The sequence below is a fragment of the Scyliorhinus torazame genome, chromosome 3 (genome assembly GCF_047496885.1).
Source record: "Scyliorhinus torazame isolate Kashiwa2021f chromosome 3, sScyTor2.1, whole genome shotgun sequence".
NCBI classification, from domain to species: domain Eukaryota; kingdom Metazoa; phylum Chordata; class Chondrichthyes; order Carcharhiniformes; family Scyliorhinidae; genus Scyliorhinus; species Scyliorhinus torazame.
Genome location: NC_092709.1, coordinates 65,548,709 through 65,562,266, shown reverse-complemented (window position 1 = coordinate 65,562,266; position 13,558 = coordinate 65,548,709). Strand labels below are relative to the sequence as shown.

The following is a 13,558-nucleotide window of genomic DNA, read 5'->3' as shown; positions in this document are numbered from 1 at the left end:
CGGGGCGCTATGACATTCAGGCATGCATTATAAAATAAAAAACTGGAACCTCTAACTATCCTCAATAAACTATCCTCACTCAAACAATCAACAATAATTCTACAACACTTTAAATGTACAAATAGCAGCAACACAAGTTTCTCTGGCTTGGCAGTCAAGCACAGAGGTTTACATTTCTTTATTGAACAAAACACACAGAGAAAAACGGGTGCACTTAAATTCACTCAAGGGGTTGGGGGGTTTGGTGAAGTCCGAAAATAGAGGACCTAAACATGTATACCGGGGTGCGAGAGCGGTAGGCTCTCCTTCGCCATTTTCTGAGTCTTGAGTGTCTGCACGACACTGCAAAGTATCGCCGGTACTAAGAGTGATTCTACTATGTACAATAGTGAATTCCAGGTTACATACTTGTCACACCAGGTTGGGATATCGGTAATTGTCTCGGGGGTAACTATCTTGGGGTTAACTATCTCGGAGTACAGTGTATGGCATGTGGGAGTCATTGAATCGCTAACTATTTGGCGTCTGGCACGGTTCTCATTTTTGGCCTTTCCAGCTATTCACGCCTATTGTGTTCGTAATCTAGTCCAGAAGAAAAGCAGGAAGCTTGTAACATAATATTTTATAGGGTTTCAGAAATGTTGAAATGATTCTAATATTAGTATAATAGATCGGCCTCTTTTGCTAATCAATATATTTCGGCATACATGGTTTTTAAAAAAAATGGAAATTCTCATTTCAAGGAAAATAAGTTTTATGACATTGCTCAATACCTAATCTTACCAACCTCCCGAGTCTTCCATTGTCCCCATACACTCTGCCAAGAGAGTAAGAATCATGCTTGATGTGTTGGGTGCGCTGGATCCGTGGAACACATACAGGCCACCAACACTTAAAATAGTGCAACACTATTTTATTAAGTTAGAAACTGTTGAACATACTTTCACTGTGGGTTAACACGATGTTAGATTAAACTAAAGACCTATGCCTGTCCGAACCAGTCTATGCACTCAGCACATGGTGAGGATCTGTGCTGTAAGCTCTGTCCTTGTAGGAGGCTGCATCCCGAATGAGTGGGAACGCTGATGCCCCCTGTCTTTATAGTGAGTGTGCTCTAACTGGTGATTGGCTGCGGTGTTGTGTGTGTTGATTGGTCTTGCTGTGTGTCCATCAGTGTGTGTGTATCTGCACCATGATATACTGGTGTATATTATGACATCCCCCCCTTTTATAAAAGAATGTATGTGTGTGACAATAAATAATGTATGGTGAGAATGTCCCTAACTACGTGTGGGGTCCAAAGACATATTTACAGGTCTACGTACATGAGAACTAAACTATTTACATGGGAAGGTGCCTGGTGCAGTGAAGCAGAGTGCAACAAGAATAACGAGATCATCACTATATACAAACCAGGAAAACGATCAAACAAAGCAACAAAACAATTCAGAGAGTCTATAAGTCTGCAAAGTTCATAAATTAAGTCTCTGATGTGGGTGACTAATTCTGGTTGACCGCCTCAAGGGTGGATCGAGAGCCGCCGGTTCAGGAGCGGGCTGGACTGCGTCAGAGTCAGGGGGATGCAGAGTGACAGGGAGCTCTGCATAGTCCGTGGCAGGGTCAGCAGGAGGGCGAGGCGACAGTGGAGGAGCACATGGCGAGCGTGGAACGAGACGGAGGGCGTGTCGATTGCGGCGCAGAATAGAGCCATCCGGTAGACGAACCAGGAACGAGGGGCCACCTGCCGAAGGACAACAGCGGTTGCAGACCATCCGGAAGATGGATGCGGACGTTGTCACCTGGAGCCAGAGCAGGGAGATCAGCTGCACGGGTGTCATGAGCCGCCTTGTGCTGTGCACGAGGCATCTGCATCCATCGAAGGACCGGAACGTGGTCGAGGTCTCGGACATGGATGGGCGGCATCATCGTCCTCCGTGTATGACCCATGAGTAACTGGGCTGGCGACAGGCCAGTGGACCGCGGGGCGGAGCGATAGGCCAGCAAGGCAAGGTAGAAATCGGACCCAGCATCGGCAGCCTTGCATAGGAGCCGTTTGACTACATGTACTCCCTTCTCCGCTTTGCCGTTGGATTGGGGGTGCAGGGGACTGGATGTCACATGGGCAAAATTGTACCGCCTAGCAAAGTTGTACCATTCCTGGCTGGCGAAGCAGGGGCCATTGTCCGACATAACCGTGAGCGGGATGCCGTGTCGAGCAAAGGTTTCTTTACATGCACGAATGACTGCAGACGAGGTGATGTCGTGTAACTGTATCACCTCCGGGTAATTTGAAAAGTAGTCCACGATCAGGACATGGTCTCTACAGCGCGTGGAACAGGTCGATGCCCACCTTGGTCCATGGTGAAGTGACCAACTCATGGGGCTGCAGGGTCTCGCATGGTAGGGCCGGCTGGAAGCGCTGACAAGTGGGGCAGTTGAGCACTGTTGGCTATGTCCTCATTAATGCCGGGCCAGTACACTGCCTCTCGGGCCCGTCGGCGGCACTTTTCCACGCCAAGTTGGCCCTCGTGTAGTTGTTCCAGGACAAGTTGGCGCATGTTATGCGGAATGACAATGCGGTCCACATGCAGAAGAACCCCGTCTACTACCGCCAGACCATCTCTGACATTATAGAACTGAGGGCATTGGCCCTTGAGCCACCCGTCCGTTAGGTGGCGCATGACACGCTGTAGCAAGGGATCAGCTGCTGTCTCGCGGCGAATTTGGACTAGGCGTTCATCTGTGGCAGGTAGATTGGAGGCCGCGAATGCCACATGGGCGTCAACCTGGCAGACCAATCCCGCTGGGTCACATGGAGTGTTGACTGCCCTGGAGAGAGCGTCAGCAATGATGAGGTCTTTGCCTGCGGTATATACCAGCTGGAAGTCATATCGCCGGAGCTTGAGAAGAATATGCTGGCGGCGAAGCGTCATATCGTTCAAGTCTTTCTGTATTAGATGGTCGATCTCGACGGTGAATTGAGGAAGTCCGTAGGCATAATCGTGAAACTTAAACACACCAGTCAGAAGGCCGGTCTATCTGCGCGTAGCGCTGCTCCGTGGGGGTCATCGCACGTGACGCATATGCAACGGGGGCCCATGATGAGGCCTCCTCGCGTTGAAGGAGCACTGCCCCAATGCCGGATTGACTGGCATCAGTCGAAATTTTGGTCTCCTTTGCTGGATCAAAGAAAGCCAAGACCGGGGCTGTGGTCAGTTTTGTGTTGAGTTCCCTCCATTCGCGCTCGTGGGCAGGGTGCCATTGGAAGTCTGTCGTCTTCCTGACCAGGTTCCTGAGAGCCGTGGTATGAGAGGCGAGGTTAGGGATAAATTTCCCTAAAAAATTGACCATACCCAGAAATCGGAGGACCGCCTTCTTGTCCTCTGGTGTTTTCATAGCTGTGATGGCAGCTACCTTGTCCGCATTCGGCTGCACACCCAATTGGGAGATGTGGTCCCCGAGGAACTTGAGTTCCGTCTGGCCAAAAGAGCATTTGGCCCTGTTGAGGCGGAGGCCATGCTCATGTATACGTCTGAATACGCGCTGGAGGCGACTAACATGCTCCTGCGGGGTGGTGGACCAAATGATTATCATCGACATAGACGCAAACACGTTCAATGCCTTCCATCATTTGTTCCATAATCCTATGGAACACTTCTGATGCAGATATGATTCCGAACGGCATCCAGTTGTAACAATATCTGCCAAAGGGGTATTAAATGTGCAAAGTTTCCTGCTGGATTTATCGAGATGGATTTGCCAGAATCCTTTTGAGGCGTTGAGTTTGATGAAGAGCTTGGCACGAGCCATCTCACAGGTGAGCTCTTCGCGCTTGGGAATTGGATAATGCTCCCTCATGATATTGCGATTTAGATCCTTGGGATCAATGCAAATTCTCAATTCGCCGGAAAGCTTTTTTACACATACCATGGAACTAACCCAGTCGGTCGGTTCCGTGACTTTGGAAATCACTCCTTGGTTCTGGAGGTCCTGCAGCTGCTGCTTGAGGCGGTCCTTGAGGGGACCCGTGCACCACAGGCGTGGCATTGGGTTTTAATAAAATCTTGTAGGTGGACGGGCGCGTGCCCATGCCCTCGAAGACATCGTGGTACTGGCTGATGATGGTGTCAAGCTGCGCCCTGAAGTCGGTGTCCTGAAAGGCAGACGCGTCAGCAGGAGAGAGAGAGTGAACACTCTGAACTAAGTTCTTTGTACAACAGCTTGCATGCCTGCGCGCCAAGCAGGTAGGCTTTCGAGGAGCCCACAATTTCAAAGGGAAGGATGGCTTTGCGTGACCTGTGCGTCACTTCAAGTTGACACGAGCCGCTGGCAGCAATGGCATTGCCATTATAATCTAATAGCTGGCAGGCTGATGGGAGGGATGGCTGGTTTGACACAAAAGCTTTGGAGGTCAGATCGTGCAATGAGATTGGCGGAGGCACCAGTGTCCAGGCGGAATCGTATTTGGGACCGGTTGACCATAAAGGGTGGCACACCACTCATCGTCTGGGTCGATGCTGTGTACCCATAGAGGCTGGATTCTTTGCTTCGGGGACACCCTGTTTTTTGTAACGATACCGACTCGCAAAGGTGCCTTCGGGTCCTCGGTGTCAATATCGGATAGTAGGTCTTATCGGACTCGGTGACCGTGGGTTGAATGGCCCGGATATTCCTGCGAGGCTGGCTGGAGCGATACGAATTGGCAGGCTGAGCTGATCTGCATAAAGCAGCATAGTGGCCAAGTTTGCCACATCTCCGGCATCGTCGGGATTTGGCAGGGCATTGCCGCTTTAAGTGGGCGGAGCCACAGTTGCCGCACGTTGTAGCGTCGGTATGTTTGCTACGCCACCGCGCATGCGCGGTGTGGTCTGGTGTATATTATGACAATGCTCTCTCTCTCTCTCTCTCTCTCTCTCTCTCTCCTCCTCCTCTCTTCCCCCCTCCCCCCCTCCATCTCATTTACTTCCAGAATGTTTGTGTACAAGTGGACAAAGTCCAGACCATCCATGATCTTAGTACGGATAATTTCATTGACTCCTGGTTTTACCTGAAACTTGATTTGCAGCTGATGATACCTTACAACTTAACAAAACCTCCCTGTGTGGCTATACTTTTAAGTCACCTGCCTTGCCTAGACGTTAGTGGTAGCAGTATGACCCTTATCACCAAAACATCTTGGTTTATTTCCCTACTCTCTGGCACCTTGTTTCACCTGTCCCATCACTTCTAAAAGTCCTTGCTTTCAACTGCCTGCAAGACTCATCTTGCTCCCCCAGCCTGACCCCAAGATATTCAAACTCCTTCCTCAGCCATTGCACTGACCTGACTTCTGATGACTTTAATGGCCTCTTGTCTCCTCTTCTGCATTCATTGCCTCCTGGCCTCCTGAAATACCTCCCTCCATGCTAACTCTCCTACCAGTATTCATGGCCACCCACTTGGTCTTGCTCTTCTCCACCATTGTAACCTCCTCCAACCCTAAAATTCTTAGGTTCTCAGTTTCTCTGACTCTGTTCCCTTGTGCATTCTTCCAGCTCATCTTTTGCGGCTATTTAGACTGCATGCACCAGAATTCCCTTTGTAAAAGCGTCCTCCTTGCCACCTTTCTCCCTTTTAACATTCCCTTGAAACCTGTTTATTTGCTCAAGCCGTTGGTCAATACTTGTATTATATTGCCATTTTGCGCAATGTCCAATTTTGATTATGCCTGTAAGAAAAATGTTTTTACCCAGAAGGTTTAGGGGTTCTATTTTCACGACCTGAAAGGAGAGTAGAGGCAGAAATCCTCAACTCATTTAAAAGGTGTCTGGATATGCACCTGAAGTGGCCTTGTTTGTTGGGCTATGGACCAAATGCTGAATCGGTAAGTGTGTAGAAAGAATTGGGACAGTTCTGTGTTGTACAAAGATATGGAAACTTGTTTCAGTAGACGAACAGAGCCTTGTGCATATATACTGATTCTCCAGGTTTATTTATATGTAGGTTTACAAATCAATCATTGCTGTTAGTTTTGTTGTAGTTTATTCCCATTTTCAGTCATTTCTGTTATTAATTTTTCCCTTCTTTATTCTAGCCCTGATGATATTGGCACATGTTGGTACATACTGTTGTCTGGTTCGGTATTCATCAAAGAGTCCATGTTTCTTCCCAGAAGCAGGTATGTTTGCTGTAAACAAACCTTTACAAAATTGTATATCTATGACTGTTTTGCCTGAGCTTTAGTTGTTTGAATATTGAATTTTATAATTGTACATGTTGTAATGCAACCAATTCCAACATGTGAAATACATTGTGTGCTTGCACATTATTATGTTTAAAGTGCTCATATTACACTTATTAACATATGCTGGATTAATATGATAGTTAAACGCATGTCAAAATTTTAATAGACTGAAAATTAAAAACTTGCTAAAGTAGTACTGAAGGCACTTATTCATTTAAATTAAAATAATCTGTAAACTTTATATGAGTAAAAACTTTTGACTTGTTCGGAAGAGCATGTAATAATAATTTTTATTAGTGTCACAAGTAGTTTTACATTAGCACTGCAATGAAGTTACTGTGAAAATCCCCTGGTAGCCACACTCCGACCCCTGTTCGGGTACACTGAAGGCGAATTCAGAATGTCCAGTTCACCTAACAAGCACGTCTTTCGGGGCGTGTGGGAGGAAACCGGAGCACCCGGAGGAAACCCATGCAGACACGGGAGGATGTGCAGACTCCACACAGACAGTGACCCAAGCTGGGAATCGAACCCGGGTCCCTGGTGCTGTGAAGCAGCAGTGCTAACCACTCTGCTACCATGCTGAGTAGCAACCCCAATATAGTGTTATCCTACTCTCTCACCACTGTGTACCCCCAGGACATAACCTTGTCAATCTCTTTCTGGTTCCATTCACCTCATTCCATGCTGACCCAGTGGAATCTTCCAGTGGATCAGCTATCACCAGTCCTTTCCACATCTCCTCCAGAATGTCAATTGGTTGTGTGAATCAGGGGTGGGATTCTCTCATCGGGCGGCTAAGGGTCGACACCGGTGTAAAAACGGGGGTGTTTTACTCTGGCATCGGCGCCCGTTCCGGGACCCCATTCTCCGGCCCACAGGGGGCTAGCATGGCGCTGGAGCGGCCCACTAACGCATGTGCAGTGGCCTTCTTCCCTGCGCCGACCCTGACGCCAAATTGGGGCCCGCCGAGCGGTGGGCCCCGATCGCGAGCCAGGCCACTACGGAAGTCCCCTCCCCCCACAGGCCGCCCCCGGACCCTTCAACGCTGAGGTCTTGCCGGCTCAGAGGATGTTAGAACGGTGCCAGCGGCACTCAAATTTTTTGTGACGGCCGCTCTGCCCATCCGGGCCAGAGAATCGGCGCGCCGGCCCGGGCTGGAGAGTCGGCGCATACCCCGACCAGCGCCGCGCTGACCACGCTGGTGACGATTCTCCGCTCTGCGGGGAATTGTGTCCCAGCATCCGGGCTGCGTGGTGCTATTCGCGCAGCGCCGTGCTGATTCTCCGACCCGGCGGGAGGGGCGGAGAATTCCGCCCAAGGTCTTTGACATCCTTGACCTAATTGTGTGGATGATTGCATGGACATCATGATCTCTATGGAAACTTGGTTCAGAGGTGTTGCCACATACCCCTAATTGAAACTTCCCCACATTTTCCACCACTTGCCCAATTAAACCTCTGCTGTGGTTTTCTTCACTAAATCTCACCTTGTTCTGTTCCCCAAATGAATGGTACCTACTTCTTTGCACCTCTCGCCATGTTCCATCTCTCTCGCCTCTGAAATTATTTCCTTCCACCCGCTCAAGTATCAGACTATGTTTCTCACAAAAATGTCTTCAATCTGGTTTCCCCACTCTGCCTCTGTATTGAGTGGCTTCTCATCCTGACATTTCTACCTCCATCTCAACATGTTTTGTTCTCTTTTTGAGTTCACTGCCCTCCTGTCCTCCATGAACATCTCTCTCCATGTAACCTACCCATCGTCATGCCATCCCCTAGATCTGGTCATGTCATGAGACCTCTCTGCGCTCATCATGCCAATCACAAATGAGGTCATTTCTGATCACTTCATTTTATCCTTCTCCATTCACACTCTGCCCAACCTCACATTATTTTGTATCTAAACCTGGAAAACACCTTGCCCAAATTCTCAGACAGCTGCACTTGCAAATTGCCAACTGGTCAGCCTTTGGCCATCCGATCACCATGACTTTTCTGTAGCTTCTTTTTATTATAAATTTAGAGTACCCAATTATATTTTTTTCCAATTAAGGGGCAATTTAGAGTGGCCAATCCACCTAACCTGCACATCTTTGGGTTGTGGGGGTGAAACCCACGCAGACACAGGGAGAATGTGAAAACTCAACATGGACAGTACCCAGGGCCGGGATTCGAATCCGGGTCTTCAGCGCCGTGGTTCCAGTGCTAACCGCTGTGCCACGTACCACCCCTCCTTCCTGTAGCTTCTTGTGTGCTCAATCACATGCTTCCCTCCACCTTTGAAGCTCTTGCACCAGTAACGTTCTCGCACTTCTCAACCTGGCCATTCATCTAGTAAAGCCTCCAATCTTCCTCCAGTCCAGTGGAAGTGGAATTGAAAGTTTATGGCTGACAACTAGTTTCCTCCCCATCCTTCATGACTGGCCAATTGCCATTGATACGGTTGACTTATGTCACCCTTCTCCAAGGATCCAGCAGCTGGTCTAATCTTAATATTACCAGTTTCATCATATGTTTCTCTGATTCCTGTTCTATTTTTGTAGCTATGTTTGCTTTGTTTGTTTGCTGTGTTGATCACTGCTCTGTATTGGCTGGGCCTGGTCTTTTTCAACTTCATCCTTTACTATTTCAACACTATTCATGATTTACATTGGTGGTTCAGTGATAGACTTCATGGATGATCCCTGTTGTACAGGTTCCCTTGCAATGTGCTCCAAGCTTCAGTGCTTCACATATGCTTGCATTAATTTTCACATACTACTTTACTACCTTAGAAAGAGGGAGGAAAAAGAATGGGACAATGGGCTTATTCAAAAATACATGGTGAGCTTAAGGGAGGAAAGAGGAAGTTTCTCGGCCTTCTTTGCTTGTTAGTGCAGGGAAAGATTAAGGGGAGATTTAAGATGGCAGTTCAAAATAATGAGGGCTTTGATGGAATGGGAAGGGAGAGTTTATTTCTCCTGGTAAGAGGGTTAGTAACCCTCTATTTAAAATAATTGAGGAAAAACCCAATGGAAAATTACAATTATTTTTACGCAGTTGTTACGTCCTGAAATGCGCTACCTGAAAGGTTTTGAAAACATATTGTTGTGATTTTCAAAAGAGATTTGAATATATACTTTAAAAAAAAAAGAGACATTTACAAAGCAATGGGAAAAGAGCAGTGGAGTGAGCCTTAATTGAACTCTTTCAGAAAACCAGCATAGTCATGATCGTGCATTTCCAAGTATTTTTTTTAAAATAAATGCTGTTAGAGTCCCTGTCTGTTATGTATCAGAGTAACACCGTTGACTGGTGTAATGTCATGTGTTACACAATGACCTCATCGGAGCGTTTTGCAGGCTTTTGTGGAGTTCACCATTGTACCCTGTTTGAGCAACATCTTGTAAATAAACCCCTTCGTATGTTATACGAACTCGACATGTGCCACCTCGGATTCTTTTTCTTTGCGGCAACAACAAAGAATATGACAAAAGACGGAGCGGCACGGTGGCGCAGTGGTTAGCACTGCTGCCCCTGGTGCTGAGGACCCGGGTTCGATCCCGGCCCCGGTTCACCGTCTGTGTGGAGTTTACACATTCTCCCCGTGTTTGCGTGGGTTTCGCCGCACAACCGAAAGATGTGCAGGGTAGGTGGATTGGCCACATTAAATTGCCACGTTAAATTGCCCTGTAATTGGGAAAAAGAAAATTGGGTACTCTAAATTTATATTAAAAAAAACAATATGACAAAAGAGAAACTGGCAACGAGATCTGGGCCATCAAACAAATGGGAAAAATACAACTTTCGACGACAATTTTGTGAGCCAGAAGAAGAAATCACCGATTGAGATTTAGACCCATACACCATCGGAAGTGAGGTTGGGAGAAATATCGTTGACTTTCAAGATGAAATCATCATTGTGACAAGTAAAAATAACTCTCAAATAATCATTTGGTCACCATACAGTTTGTAGCGGGGCGTGGGTGAATGATCCGGTTGATCGCGATATTTGTTGGTGCGAATAACAGGGTTTTCAAAAAGAACAGAAAAGCTATCCGACAACTGGGAATTACTGGGGACTTACTTCAAACAGAGGATCAATGTTTTCAGTACACTTAGGTTGGAGTGGGTAGAGCTATGGGGACCCACACGGGGCACTGAAATGGGCTGAAGGGAACAGGAAGCTAAGGGGCTGCTGACTCTGCAACCTACTGCCCAGGAATCAATAGCGGGCACAGAAGTGGTTAGTCTGCTTGTGTGCTGCAAGTTTGTCTGCTTTAAACAGAGAGAAAATAAATGGCAGGGAAGATGGGCTGAAGGCTGAGTAGTACAGGTCAGGGAGATGCAATCCAAAAAAAATAGTGTGAAGAAAAGACACCATGGTTGCGTTTGATAAGGAGGAGGAGACATGGAACTATTGGGGAAAGTTTCCAGTCATTCCTTAAAGCCAATCCACCAGAAGACCTGCGTACTGCGACCCGTCTCATCTCAGTTGGAAGTAAAACATTCTTGTTGCTATCCAGCTAAACCTGGAGACCGGTCGTATGACTGTCTTGCAAGAACATTTCTCTCGCCCTCCACTATTAATAGCTGAAAGATTCTGCTTTCACCAGCGTGCATAGGAGGAAGGGGAAAACATTTCACAATTTGTTGCATCACTGCAAAATTTGATTTGATTTGATTTATTATTGTCACATGTATTAGTATACAGTGAAAAGTATTGTTTCTTGCATGCTGTACAAACAATGCAAACCGTACATAGGGAAGGAAGGAGAGACTGCAGAATATAATGTTACAGTTATAGCAAGGTGTGGAGAAAAGATCAACTCAATACGAGGTAGGTCCATTCAAAAATCTGATGGCAGTAGGGAAGAAGCTGTTCTTGGGTCGGTTGGTACATGACATCAAACTTTGGTATCTTTTTCCTGACGGAAGAAGGTGAAAGAGCGTATGTCCGGGGTGCGTGGGGTCCTTAATTATGCTGGCTGCCTTTCTGAGGCAGTGGGAATTATAGATAGAGTGTATGGATGGGAGGCTGGTTTGCGTGATGGACTGGGCTACATTCACAACCTTTTGTAGTTTCCTGCGGTCTTGGGCAGAGCAGGCTCCATACCAAGCTGTGATATAACCAGAAAGAATGCTTTCTATGGTGCATCTGTAAAAGTTGGTGTGGGTCGTAGCTGACATACCAAATTTCCTTAGTCTTCTGAGAAAGTAGAGTCGTTGGTGGGCTTTCTTGACTATAGTGACGGCATGCGGGGACCAGGACAGGTTGTTGATGATCTGTACACCTAAAAACTTGAAGCTCTCGACCCTTTCTACTTCGTTCCCATTGATGCAGACAGGGGCATGTTCTCCACTACGCTTCCTGAAGTCGATGACAATCTCCTTCATTTTGTTGACATTGAGGGAGAGATTATTGTCGTCGCACCAGTTCACCAGATTCTCTATCTCATTCCTGTACTCTGTCTCGTCATTGTTTGAAATCCGACCCACTACGGTGGTGCTTTCAGCAAATATGAAAATCGAGTTGGAGGGGAATTTGGCCACAGTCATAGGTGTATAAGTATAGTAGGGGGCTGAGGACACAGCCTTGTGGGGCACCGGTGTTGAGGATGGCAGGGCTGCCTGACCTGTACTACTCAGCCTTTAGCCCATCTTCCCTACCATTTATTTTCTCTCTGTTTAAAGCAGACAAACTTGCAGTGCACAAGCAGACTAACCGCTTCTGTGCCCGCTATCGATTCCTGGGCAGTAGGTTGCAGAGTCAGCAGCCCCGTAGCTTCCTGTTCCCTTCGGCCCATTTCAGTGCCTCGTATGGGTCCCCCCAGCTCTACCCATTACAACGGTAAGTGTACTGAAAACATCGATCCTCTGAAGTAAGTCCCCAGTTGTCCAATAGCTTTTTTGTTCTTTTTGAAAACCCTTTGAGGATCGTGGAGGAGGTGTTGTTGCCTATCTTTACTGATTGTGGCCTGTGGGTTAGAAAGTCAGGATCCAGTCACAGAGGAAGGAGCCGAGGCCAAGACCACGGAATTTGGAGATGAGTTTCGTAGGAATGATGGTGTTGAAGGCTGAGCTGTTGTCGATAAATAGGAGTCTGACACAGGTGACTTGGTTATCTAGGTGTTCCAGGGTAGAGTGCAGGGCCATGGAGATGGCGTCTGCTGTAGACCTGTTGCAGCGGTAGGCGAACTGTAGTGGATCAAGGCAATCCGGGAGGCTGGAGTTGATTTGTGCTATGACTAACCTTTCGAAGCACTTCATGATGAAGGATGTCAGAGTCACTGGACGATAGTCATTAAGGCACGCTGCTTGATTTTATTTTGGTACAGGGATGATGGTATTTGGTAATTGATGGTAATTGAGCAAAGCACTGTGAATTTGGCCAGAATATGGATGATTCACTTTGAGACTGATTAGTTAGTGGCCTCCGGAATGAAGACATTGTTGACTGAAGGTGCATTAACTCTAAAATCTACTGTAGAAATCGCAACGTCTATGAAACTTGCTGCGAGAGAAGCTTTACTGATTGGTGTTCGAGTTAAAGTCCATAAGGTCGAGTCTGTGAGAAGCAGGTCCACCAAGAACATATAATGCCATTGCTGCAACCAAATGGGACATATGGTTGGAGATTGCTGGAGCAAGGAGAACAAATGCAAAAATTGTGGTAACGTTGGTCATATTGCCAAGGCATGATGGTCACGGCAACCTTTATCAGCACAAAAGAAGTGTACCAAGAAAAATACTGCAAGTCTACAGGACGAGTTCTCTACAGGATGAGTTTATCAGTTAAATGATCCAATTGAAGACTCACCAAGTACCAGAGTGTCAAGTCAGCTTAAGGAATTAAAGTTTGGCTTTCTTGCAGTACAAGGAGACCAGCAACGATTTTGCCTCTATCCAAAATTAAATAAGACCGCTATTAAGATGCAAGTGGATATGGGCACTGCGCTATCAGAATCTATATATCATCAGAAATTTGAGTATCTACCATTGCAACTATCCAATGTGGTCTTTAGGTGCTCACTTCGTCAATTGGAACGATACAAGGAAGATTAGTGATGAGGTCTTGAGGACTTATACTGAGGAGGTCGTGTCACTGAAGAGCTTTGTCAAGCTTTTGTGACTGTGGAAGTTAACAAGCAGAAAGTGGAATTGCCTCTTCACATTGATCAAGGAAACTCTCCAGAATTGTTTGGGAGATCGTTGTTAAGAAAGATTAACCTAAACTGGGACATCGTGAACCAACTTCTTGATTCTCTGAACAATTTTCTGACACTTCTGAGAAAGTATGCAAAGGTATTCGAGGAGTCACTTGGATCCATCACTGGGGTCAAAGTGAAGCTCA

The 13,558-nt window shown here is 46.9% G+C and overlaps 1 protein-coding gene across 6 annotated transcripts in view; it reads left to right on the top strand.

Moving 5' to 3' along the window:
- Nucleotides 1–13,558, top strand: part of rapgef2b (Rap guanine nucleotide exchange factor 2b) — a 508,586-nt gene that overhangs the window by 39,280 nt on the left and 455,748 nt on the right. For all 6 annotated transcript variants that reach the window (XM_072495765.1, XM_072495762.1, XM_072495767.1 and 3 more), the window contains exon 3: nucleotides 6,074–6,157. In XM_072495765.1, the coding sequence (XP_072351866.1) occupies nucleotides 6,074–6,157 (84 nt within the window). The remainder of the gene's footprint in view (nucleotides 1–6,073; nucleotides 6,158–13,558) is intronic.